This window comes from Mytilus californianus, unplaced genomic scaffold (genome assembly GCF_021869535.1).
Source record: "Mytilus californianus isolate M0D057914Y unplaced genomic scaffold, xbMytCali1.0.p SCAF_3, whole genome shotgun sequence".
NCBI lineage: Eukaryota > Metazoa > Mollusca > Bivalvia > Mytilida > Mytilidae > Mytilus > Mytilus californianus.
The window spans coordinates 110723203-110736354 of NW_026262679.1; the positions used below are offsets into that span (position 1 = coordinate 110723203).

General features: G+C 32.8%; 1 protein-coding gene across 1 annotated transcript; it reads left to right on the forward strand.

The window, feature by feature from the left end:
- The first annotated feature begins 27 nt into the window (after positions 1 to 27).
- On the forward strand, positions 28 to 10781 carry LOC127735808 (F-box only protein 22-like). Its single transcript, XM_052246188.1, has 5 exons — positions 28 to 205; positions 6420 to 6552; positions 7314 to 7512; positions 7934 to 8255; positions 10322 to 10781. Exons 1-5 carry the CDS (start codon positions 108 to 110, stop codon positions 10734 to 10736), a joined length of 1167 nt encoding a protein of 388 aa, XP_052102148.1. The 5' UTR covers positions 28 to 107; the 3' UTR covers positions 10737 to 10781.
- The last annotated feature ends 2371 nt before the right edge of the window (positions 10782 to 13152 follow it).

A 13152-nucleotide genomic window follows, 5' to 3' on the forward strand; every position in this document is an offset into this window, starting at 1 on the left:
CTTCATTCCAAATCAGTAACTCTTTCTTATTGAAGGTTCAAAAGTTACTCAAATCTCAAAATGAAAACAAAGCCAAGTGAAATCATTTAACAGAGTTATTTCGAGATATGGAAGAGTGTCATGCCTCAAAAGTGCTACGTCTCCCAGTGATTCTTTATAAGATTTTAAATTTTCTTCCTTGTAAAGCTTTAAACTCGTGTTCAAGGTAAATTTATTGCAAAGCACCACTTTCTGTCACTCTTTCATGAATAGATGTACTTTATATATATATACGTATATATAAAAATAAGATGTCGGGTATGATTGCCAATAAGACAACTCTCCATCAGAAACCGAATGACGTAGATGTTAGCAACGCAAGGTCACTGTATCGCTTTCAACAACTAGCAAAACCTGTACCACACACAGGTACAAGACCAGGTTTTTTTTAATTTGGCATATATACATGTACATATATTATAAAAATCTCATGTTGTACCTGTGATACCATATAGCAAGCTATGAAAGGCCCGGAAATGACCAATTTTAACTAATTCAAATAAGAAAAATAACGGCCAGTTTTGTTAAAAAAAATAAATAAGCAAATATGAATTTACAACATCCACTGAATTATAGGTTCCTGACTTGGGACAGGAACATACAGAATATGGCAGGGTAAAACATGTTTGCATGCAGGCTTTCAACCCTCCCCCAACCTGCATTTACATTTGTCATTTTTGGGCGTTTTATAGCTTGCTATGCGATATGGGTTTTGCTCATTGTTAAAGGCAGTACAGTGACCTATAGTTGCTAACTTTTATGTCATTTGGTCTCTAGTGAAGAGTTGTTTCATTGGCAATCATACCATATCATTTTAATTTTATGTCCCCGCAGCAGCGGAGGGGCATTAAGGTGTTACCCTTGTCAGTCTGTATGTCTGTCCCTCCGTCCATACGTCCCAAAATTGGTTTCCGTTCTCTAACTTTTAAGTTTGCCTCAACCAAATGTCATGAAACTTATACACAATGCTTATTACCACAAAACACAGATCAAGTTTGAATTTGGGTTGCATCACTTTTACTGTTCTTGAGTTATGTCCCTTTCTAATGTTCTTTGTAAGCAGGGGCAACATCCGTGTCCTATGGACACATTCTCCATTTATTTTATATTAACATCAAAAGTAGTTAAACAGTCTTGCTGCCAGAGGGACATATGTGGCTATGCCAACTGTTCCAGAGAGACACATATGCGTATATTTTTAATTTATCAAAGCACATTTCCATTTCTGCATAATTATGTTTTCTCCTTCAAATAAAAAACAGAAGATTATACAGCGAAATAATTTTCTTCAAAGGGTCTCTTATGTAACATCCGGACATGACATCATATACATTTGTATCACATGTCATAGTAGGGCATTGTGATGTTAGCAATTAACACTAATAACATACTCTAAATTTTGGGGTTAAGATGTTGAATAATGCATCAATGACGTAACAGATTCACAGATGCGGATTTGGTTTAAATTTTGTCTCTTTCCTGTATTTCCTGGCAAACAGAATGTAACCACATTAAATTAATTACAGCAATAGAGGGTTAATGTCACCTTGTTTTTTATGCAAATTATAAACAACGTGTTATATACTACTTTTTTATTTAGACAAATTCTTTTATTTCATTTTTCAAGACTTATTCTGGATAATCTACATTGACAATAGAATAACATGTTGTATGAAAACACATGTGCTGGTACATGATTTCATCTTATGACATTTTTGATTTAAGAAAATTTAAGAAAACTTGAGAAAATCAAAGCTGGCTTCAGAAAACAAATTTATTTCAAAACAATAAAAGAAATATTATACATTTTAAATTCAAATTCTGTGCTTTTCTGCAATATATATACCGTTAGCAGCTAGGATTAATTATCTTGTTTATTTCAAGTGGCATTAATTTATGATCAGTTCAAAAATTAGTGAAGGGAAGATGGGCCTCAGACTTTAATGGCTGAATGACAATATGTTTGGTTCATTTGACCTGCCTCCTTCTTCTTCTTCTTGTCACAAAATAGAATATCCATTTTTATACAACTGCTAAAAATGTTTTGCGTCGTATAATGCTATGATGTCGTCGTCAGTGCCGTCCGAAAACACATTTGGTTTGCGGACAATCACTTTAGTTTAAGTGCATGGATCGCTAAGAAATTTTACCAGAAGGTTCAATACCACAAAAGGAAGATTGGGATTGGTTTTGGGGGTTATGGAACCAACAGTTTAGGAATTAGGGGCCAAAAACAAGCATTTTTGTAGTTTCCAGACAATAACTTGTGTATTAGTGTATAGATCTCTCAGATATTGTACCACAAGGTTCCATATCACAAAGGGAAGGCTGGGATTGAGTTTGGGGGTAATTGCCCAAACGGTTCAGGAATTAGGGGCAAAAAAGGGGCCAAAAACAAGCACTTTGTTTCCAGACAGTAACTTGTGTTTAAGTGTATGGATATCTCTAAAATTGTACTTCAAGGTTCCATACCACAAAGGCAAGGCTAGGATTAATTTGGGGGTAATTACCTCAAGGGGAAGGGGTTTCTAAAAGTTTGGGGGGATTTTTTTTTCCAATTTTTTTTGGGGGTTTATATTTTTTTTCTTTAAAAGTTTTGAAATTTCAAATGATTGGACAGTATTGTGCAATAGCAAGAAATCTTCAATTGCATAGTATTGGGCAATAGCAAGAAATCTTCAATTGCATAGTATTGGGCAATAGCAAGAAATCTTCAATTGCACAGTATTGTGCAATTGCAAGAAATCTTCAGTTGCACAGTATTGCACAATAGCAAGAAATCTTCAATTGCACAGTATTGCACAATAGTAAGAAATCTTCAATTGCACAGTAATGCGCAATAGCACAGTATTGCACAATAGCACAGTATTGAGCAATAGCACAGTATTGCGTAATAGCAAGAAATCTTCAATTGCACTGTATTGGGCAATTGTAAGAAATCTTCAATTGCACAGTATTGCGCAATATAGCAAGAAATCTTCAATTATACAGTATTGCGCAATAGCAAGAAATCTTCTATTGGCCAGTATTGCGCAATAGCACAGTTTTGCACAATAGCAAGAAATCTTAAATTGCACAGTATTGCACAATAGCAAGAAATCTTCAATTGAAAATAAATACAAATCTTTTAACCAATTTCAATGGGATTAATTTAAAGTCTTTAATTTTTTGGGGTTCTAATCTTGTATTACTTTTTGGATATTGGGACCCATTTTTAAATTGGTCTTCATTGAGGTCAAAAGGATCCAAAATTAAACTTTGTTTGATTTCATCAAATACTGAATTATTGCGGCTGTATGATATGCTGAATCTTATTGTGCATTTAGATTTTTTATTTTGGGCCCTGTTTTCAAATTAGTCCGTATTAAGGTTTGAAGGGTCTAAAATGAAACTTTCTTTGATTTCAACTAAAATTAAATTTTTTGGTGTTTTTTTATATGCTGAATCTAACCATGTTGTTAAATTTTGGATGTCAGACCATTCTAGGTAAATTAAATGTCCCATTTCAAATTTTTAAGATCTTTGACCACATTTATTTTGTGTCAGAAACCTATATTATGTCAAAAATTTGATCACAATCCAAATTCAGACAGTATCAAGCTTGAATAATGTGTCCAAACTTGCCCCAACTGATCAGGGTTAGACCTTTGCGTTCATATCTGGCTGCGCTCAGCGAATTTATTGTCATAATATATCTTAGATGTCTACTTTTGATAAACTTTGTTGCTTTGATTCCTTTTGAAATGACGTTACCTGGCATCTACTGTTATTGCCCCCACCACACAACACACTGCAAGGGACATAGAAATACTGGGTAGTCTGTCCATCCATGTGTCTGTGTGTCTGTGCATCCTACTGTCTTGTTAGCACTCTCACATGTACAATTCTTGCAAGATTTAAATCAGCAATGTCTCAGACAATTTTGAAAATCAGTGTATCAACTATTTAAAAGGAGTAATGCACCATGGTAATGAAAATTATATGGAATATTACATTGCAAGTGCTTTCAAGCTTACATTTCTTGTAGGATTGTGATGAAATTTTTATTTAAGATTTATATCAGAATTTAATGTCCTGGATGAGTTGGAAAATCAGCACTGATCAATTATTTTTACAGGAGTTATGTCCCTTGGAAATGTAACTCAGTTGGAAATTGAACAGGGATTGAATCCGCTAATAGTTGACTCTTCATTGGTCTTCATTGCTACAAAGCTGTTATTCTGCCCAACAAGGAAAATAACTCAGCTGCTTCAAATTATAATTTATAGTAAATTTCATTAGTTTGGAAATGAATGCAAGTGACAACACAATTTTATCAAGAATTGCTTCTGCTCTTCATGCAAAATGTGATGGTCACTTGCTTTCATTTCTTATTAGTTTAAAAAAAAAAACAGCTTTTGAATCTTTGATCAAATCTGAAAAAGGATATAAATTTTGACCAGTTTACAATTGTTGTTAGTCCCCTACTGACGAAGTCGAAGTGTCTGTCTGTCTGTCTGTCTGTCTGTCTGTCTGTCTGTCTGTCTGTCTGTCTGTCTGTCTGTCTGTCTGTCTGTCTGTCTGTCTGTCTGTCTGTCTGTCTGTCTGTCTGTCTGTCTGTCTGTCTGTCTGTCTGTCTGTCTGTCTGTCTGTCTGTCTGTCTGTCTGTCTGTCTGTCTGTCTGTCTGTCTGTCTGTCTGTCTGTCTGTCTGTCTGTCTGTCTGTCTGTCTGTCTGTCTGTCTGTCTGTCTGTCTGTCTGTCTGTCTGTCTGTCTGTCTGTCTGTCTGTCTGTCTGTCTGTCTGTCTGTCTGTCTGTCTGTCTGTCTGTCTGTCTGTCTGTCTGTCTGTCTGTCTGTCTGTCTGTCTGTCTGTCTGTCTGTCTGTCTGTCTGTCTGTCTGTCTGTCTGTCTGTCTGTCTGTCTGTCTGTCTGTCTGTCTGTCTGTCTGTCTGTCTGTCTGTCTGTCTGTCTGTCTGTCTGTCTGTCTGTCTGTCTGTCTGTCTGTCTGTCTGTCTGTCTGTCTGTCTGTCTGTCTGTCTGTCTGTCTGTCTGTCTGTCTGTCTGTCTGTCTGTCTGTCTGTCTGCAAATCAGCTTTCCACACTTTTTTTCTTCATTCTTAAAGATATTGATTTAATATTTGTTATATGGTTTTATCATGACAAGTTATAGATCAAGTACGAGTTTGGTCCATTCTGATGGTTTAGTCCAGAGTTATGGTCCATAAAATAAATCCATATCTAATGTTAGAGTACTATGTTAAACCATATTTCTATACAAAGAGAGATAACTCATTTTTTTAAAGAAATTCTTCAGTAAATTGTTTGAAAAATTTGTGCCAGTTTGTTTGTTTGTTATTTTGTATTAACTAATTTTCTGAATGCTATATATATATATATAAAAATGATTATTCAGTGAAATCCTTTAATTAGATAGTAATCTATTTTCATTAAGGTATATATTTCATTACATTACATTTTGAAGATAAAAGTTGTTGACACTTTATAGATAAGTTACAAATCTATATTAGTTTGTGACAAATGAAAGAAAAAATATTTGGAACTATTAATTATATTTGATTATAATTTGAAAATAGATATACACTGTATTACATCATATCTAATTTTAGAGAACTATTAATCATATCCAATGTTAAGAGTGTTTTCCACATTTTTATCATCATGCTTGAAGATATTGATTGATAATTGGTATATAGTTTTATCATGACAAGTTCCAGATCAAGTTCAAATTTTTGTTTTGGTCTGATAATTTTCTGCATGTTATGGTCCTTGGACTTGAAAAACTCACTCATATAATCAGTTATTCACACTGTTTTTAGTCATGCTTAAATATAATGACTTGATATTTACTTTTTGTTTACACCATGACAAGTTATAGAACAAGTTAGCATTTTGTTCCAGTATAATGTAATTTTTACCCAGTTGGGGACTACGTATTGCCATGCAATACTCTCAGAATGCTTGTATATTTAGCTCTACTAACAGTTATGGACCACATGATAAATATGATCCTGAACAAATCAGTTCAGCTGTTTTATTTTAAAGCTGCTTACTCTGTCATACTACATACTATATTGTACTATGTGATGCATACTCAGTGTTCTCCCCAGGGACTTTTAGCATCATGATAATGTGATGCTATCTGAAGTGGTTTTCTTATAGATTATGTTATGGATGTGATGCTATAATTTTTAGAAACAAGATGGTATTTCAAATTTCCCTGTTTACCAGGATGCTATATGAAATATCTGGGGAGAACACTGCATACTATGATATTTAATATTATATTCATTGTACTTGATACCTATAAGCTGTATTGCTTTTGGAATGAAGAATATACTCTGTTATAATTGATAAAAAGATTGGGTTTTTGTTGATTCCAGAGTGTGTAAAGTCTGGAATGAATATGCAGCAACTATAAAGAAAAAAAGGAAGAAAATAGAATGGATGGCATTAGAATATGATGAAGAAGAAGGTCTGAACAGTAAAGCAGAGAACTTGTGCTCCTTCATTGAGGTATTGGCAGTGGAAGAATTATTTAAAAATAAGTGAAAGATTTCATTCTATTTTGTAACAAACCTTACGTCAGATCTAGTGTTTGTTGGGTTTTGTTTTTGTTGGCATTCTTTTGACAGAACAACAAGCATTCTATAGAGTTATGTATATATTTATGCTTACAGACATGGCAGATATAGTTGGTATATAGTTGTATAATGACCTACAGATTGAGTTAGTGTTTCTTTCTGGTTGACCAACTAGTTTTTTATGGAGTTGCAGCTGTTGGAAATATAAAATAATGATAAAAATATTCTGTAAAATATGGCATCCTAATAAAAAAATGTAAAGAATATTCAGTGATTTGTCATGCCTTTTTCTTTATAAACAAGTTTATTGTACCAATTTTATTTTTATTTTTTATGTAATTAATTACACTTTCCATCAATATTTGGAAAAATCACTATGTTTTGTCCACTGGGCTAATTTAATATCAGTTTTTCAGGTCAATCAGCTACCAAATAATCAAAAGACTGCAGTGTAATTGTATATCAATAGATAGATTTTAAAATGAAATGAATTAATTTTTTAAATTGCATTTTTCCAGGAAACCCAAATAATTTTGAAAATATAGCCTTGCCTGGTAAATTCCCAGTGCAATGCTTTTAGATTAAATGACTTGGGGATTGTTCATTGTAAGTTTGTTGATGATTTTATCAAAAAAGTTAGATTTAGCTGGAATTCATTGCATTAATTTTTTTAATTTTTTTTTGTCATTTCAGCAACTATCCAGTGAACCAGACCATCTTTTAATGTTTTGTACATCAAGACTCTATGAAAGTCCAATCAGTTTACCATCCTCTCATCCAACCAGGTTCCCACGCAATGCAAAATGTGAAGCTGTGGAAGTTAGCACCTTCATGGAAAAACTTTTACCAAAACTATGTCCAATATTTGCATTAGTTGCAGATGGTGTTGTAGGTTTGTATATATTTGTATTGTCAGATGTTATATTTCAAAACATAATAGAAAATATTCAGGGTCTTCAACATTTAAGAATGTGAAATTAACATTAAACTGTACAAAACATGTAGAAGGAATAACAAGATTGAGGTAATATTTTATATTTTGTGTATTTAAGATGTATGTTATGCAGATGTGACAGAGTTGTCAAGTCAAAACTGGAGATTGGAAAATTTTAAGCTTGAGTTTGCGCCTCATAACTCAAGATTTTTTATTTACATTATCATTATCTATGCTTTCAGTGTTCATTTTGATAATAATACAACATATTTCTTACCTTTTAAGATAAGATTATAACTTTTACTGTATTCTCTTAACAAATAACAACCCCCAAAATATTAAAGTTACAGTATTGAAATAAATTTGTCTGTTTTTGTAGTTACAGACCAAAAGACAAACAAGACATGTGAAATGGAAGACAGAGATGCTCTGACACTATTATCAATACCAAAAATAGATGGTTTCGATATTTATACCTTTTATGTAGATATCTATACATATGCAAACAGAATGGACGAAAGTGGAAGTGGATTGTTTGAGGTTGATCAAGTCAGTACTGTGCCAGCTGACAAAGAGGTCAAGGCCATTCTTTTCTTCTGTGATGAGCCATTCTGTCCCCCTGAGATTGGCTATACCTTGTTACAACACTATAAAAGCTGTGTGATTGCAGGAGGATATGTAGACAATTTCAATAGTAATAGGTAATTAATAGTTTCATTTTTAATTAAAAAGAGGAATTGTAGGAAGAGACAGGAGTCTCCAAAAAGATTTTTATCTGATATGTTAAAAAAAAGGGTATGATGTTGATACAAACATTTTGTTATCATTACATGTACAACCAGTGTCTATAAAATTCAACAGAAAATTTTAAACAGAGTACCTGCATGTATATGTTTAAACTTTTTTGTCAGAAATGTGAGAAAAAATATATAAAACATGCACATTTGTACAGAATTCATATAAGATTATTAAAATCAAAGGAAAAACAAGAAATTTATCTTAGAATCATTATTTCTGTAAATTTTTCTCTAGAAGACTTCAGGGGGCTTCGTTGGAAGGGTGGTCTAAGTCGTTCAAACACTGGCCCACTAGCCTGTCAACTCTGAGCATGCTGAGGTTGTGAGTTAGAACTTTGTATGTGGCAGGTGAGTTCAACTCCAATCTTAATTGACTAGGATTGCCATAAGATGCCAGTTCTTTGGACACTCTGGCTTCATCCGCCCTTAAAAACTTGCCACCATGAATAGCCAATAGTGCTGAAAGTGGCGTTAAAACACCAAAAATCAATCATTGAATCTAGAATTCTTCTGGTTCTTTTTGTCATTGGGTTGCTGTCTCATTGATGTATATCCCACATCTCATTTTATCCATAAACTCTAGCAGATGGTGTTTATAAGCTATAGAGTCCTTTGCTAATAGAATATATTTTGGGTTCATGAATTATATTCTGATATATAAACCATTTAAGAAAACATCCAAGTAAAAACAGAAGAAATAATAAAATTTGTATTGTTTTGTAATTCATTGAAGCCGTTCAACTTAATATTGTTATATTTAGTTTCTTACTTAAGGTGGTATGGGAGTATAAACAAGAAATTATATTTTTTCATACTTTGCCAAAATGTAGTATTTATTGTGATATGTTCAAAAATACAATAAAAATGATAAGATTAGCGAGCTTTTTTTCAAGGTACAGGTTGTAAAATAAATTACTCATTTTGTATGGATTATAGAGGGAAAAAACATCATTATGTGAATAGAATGTAAACATAATGATAGAATTGTGAAATAAAATATGAGAAGATAGCGCTTAGAAAATGCTTTCAGAGTACCAAAGGAAAAAATGGGTCACCTTTCATTTTTCCCTGTTATAGCATAAAATGGAAAATTTTTATATAGATTCCGTTTAAAATTATACTATTTCTATGACTGAGTAACCTCCCCTTAATACCATAATTTAAAAAAAAAATTGAAATCAAGCAAACACAATATACCTTGGTAAAAATATTAGTAAATATAAGTTAAAATTACAAAAATTTCTTCATTTAAATGAAAATTCACATTACTTAATTACATTTATACATCAAATTTGCTTTGCTGACATGATTGAAAATCTAGACTTGTTGTGTTCTGCTATTTTACAATCCAAGATGGTGAAAGACATTCATACTACCTTAAGTGATGGAAAGAAAGATTTTTATTCATGACAAAAATCCCAACGCACTTGTAAAAATATTTTAAAAAAAAGGACCAGCTCTTTTATGGCTGTTCTTCATCTCAAAGAGGTAGTGCAGTCTTAAATACAGAATAAGAGCTCTTGCCTCATTGTAAGTTTAAGTAGATTTCTTGCTAATAAGCCATAATGATGTTTAAAATGGAAATGAATCAGGCATTTACACATCTTTCTTTTCTGAAACTGCCTTGTTCATTATCTCAATATCTCAGTGGAATCAAATGAATTAAAAAGAAATATCATAAAAATTATTCATTTGAAAAAACCTTTAATTCAAAAATAAAATAGTAACTGTAAATTCAGATATTATTGCGTGCATTTATTATTGCGATTTTGTCATTTTAGACTAAAATGTGATTTTAATTTTTTGCGATATTGAGAAAAATCCTGTTTAATTCATATAAAAAAATTCAAAATGCAAGTTTAAATTTTTGCGATTATAACCCTGCTGCATTTTTCACAATAATAAAAACATCCCAATAATTTTTGAATTTACAGTATTTATTTTCAGAATTGATTTTGATTTATTTCTAGGAATTCTGAAGCATCATTAATGTGTATTGCTCTCTGTGGTCCAAGGGTCCATGCTGCTTCTGTAATAATACGGGAAGAAGTCAACACAGCTCAAGAAGTGGATAAAATCATCAAGAAACTCAAAGATTGTAACATTCCTGAAGAAAATAGTTTTGCTTTTATGTTTGCATGTATTGGACGAGGTCGAGGACATTTCAAAGGATCTGAAAATGTTGAGTCAAGTGTTTTTAGGAAATACTTCCCTAAAACACCTTTATTTGGATTTTTTGGAAATGGGGAAGTTGGATTTGAACATTTACATAAATATGAAGAAAATATTAAGACTGGAGAGGTACCATCAGAGATTCCTAATAAACCTCTTCCAAAACTATACCATGCATACACTACAATTATTTGCTTGGTGTCAATTATTTAAATTTATTTCATAAAAAAATCTTAAAAATATACTAGTAAGAAATTGTGCAGTATGTTTTCTCTCCCCCTTGCATCACGCCTCAGGAGATACAGTAATGGTCTCTGTCTGTCTGAAACACATCAATACTCTGAGACCATTTGAAATACTTGGTATGATTATTTGTCCTCATATTATCATGACTGGGATGTATCGTCGGTTTGATTTGACAATTTTTACTGGAGTTGTTGGACTTTATCTATTTTTTTTTTAGTATTGTAACAATGACACCTTGAGAATACAACTCCTCTGAATCAGTTTAAAAGAAAGCTCTCATAGTCATAGGATTGTTTGCCATCATATGTAGTTGACCATATTGTACTGCCATTCTCATTTGGCAATTTTTACAGGAGTTATTAGACTTTGGCCAATTATTTGTATTGTTACAATAGCACCTTGTGAACACAACTCCTGTGAGACAATTTTACAAAAAGGTCTCATAATTGGTGAGATTGTTTGCCATCATGTGCAGTTGGCCATATTATACTGTCAGTTTAATCTGACCATTTCTACCGGAGTTATGGGACTTTGACTATTTTTTGGAGTATTGTAACAATAACACCTTGTGAATACAACTCTTCTGAGACAGTATTACAGAAAGCTCTTATACTAATGGTAGGGTTGTTTGCCATCATGTGTTATTAAGTTGACCATATTATACCATCATTTCCATTTGATCATTTTTAAAGGAGTTATTGGACTTTTGACTTGAGACAATTTGTCAGAAAGCTCTCATATTTGGTATGATTGGTTGCCATCATTTGTAGTTGTCTAGTTGACAATTTAGTAGTTATTTTTACTAGACCATTTTTACAGAAGTTGTGGGACATTGACTATTTTATGGAGTATTGTGGCAATAACACCTTGTGCAACTCCTCTGAGACCATTTGACAGAAAGCTCTCAATAGTACTAAAAATATTGAAAATTGAACTTGACCTGTAACTTGTCATGATAAATCAATAAACCAAATATCAAATCCATATCTTCAAGCACGAAGAAAAAAAGTCTGGAAAACTGATTTGCCGGACTGACAGACGGACAGACAGACAGACAGACGTTAACAATTATAAAAATAAAAAGATGTCCATCAACTGTTGTGTGTATCTTTTAGCCTTTCAATTTTGATAAGATTTCTCTGCAATCAAAGGGCAGGGTGGGATAAGGGCTGAATTTAGCCTAAATGTTACTGAAATTTGAACTTTTAATCTAAGATTTCAATTTATGTCTGTTTTAAAGTTTATGTGCAGCAAAATTAAAAATCAAGAGTTTGTTACCCATGACATCACAAAGTTCATCTATACATTTATTAACAAAAACTTTCATGTAAATAGTTTTGTGATACTAGTGCATGCGCTCAATATTTTCCAATAATAAATATGTGTAAAAATATGTTAATTTTGCCCTTTTTATACGACCGCAAAAATTAAAAATTTTTTGGTCGTATATTGGTATGACGTTGGCATCGTCATCGTCTGGCGTCGTCCGAAGACACATGGGTTTTCGCACTCTAACTTTAGTTTAAGTGAATGGATCTCCATGAAATTTTACCATAAGGTTCAATACCACGAAAGGAAGGTTGGGATTGATTTTGGGGGTTATGGTACCAACAGTTAAGGAATTAGGGGCCAAAAAGGGGCCAAAAATAAGCATTTTTGTTACTTCCAGACAATAACTTGTGTGTAAGTGTATGGATCTCTCTGACATTGTACCACAAGGTTCCATATCACAAAGGGAAGGCTGTAATTGATTTTGGGGGTAATTGCCTCAAAATTTTAGGAATTAGGGGCCAAAAAAGGGGCAAAAAACAAGCATTTTTCTAGTTTCATGACAATAACTTGTGTGTAAGTGTTTGGATATTTCTGAAATTGTACTACAAGGTTCCATATCACAAAGGGAAAGCTGGAATTGAGTTTGGGGGTAATTGCCCGAAACGTTTAGGAATTGGGGGCCAAAAAGGGGCCAAAAATAAGCATTTTTCTAGTTTCCAGACAATAACTTGTGTTCAAGTGTATGGATCTCTCTGAAATTGTACTGCAAGGTACCATATCACAAAGGGAAAGCTGGAATTGAGTTTGGGGGTAATTGCCCGAAACGTTTAGGAATTGGGGGCCAAAAAGGGGCCAAAAATAAGCATTTTTCTAGTTTCCAGACAATAACTTGTGTTCAAGTGTATGGATCTCTCTGAAATTGTACTGCAAGGTACCATACCACAAAGGGAAGGCTGGTATTGAGTTTGGGGGTGATGAATCATAAGGGGGTTCAAAAAATTTGGTAGGGGGGATTTTTTTTTTTTTTTTTTTTTTCCTTTTTTTTTTCTTTTAAAATTTTCCATTTTAAGTTGGTTATTTCTGATTAATATTTAAAAGCAAATAATAATGA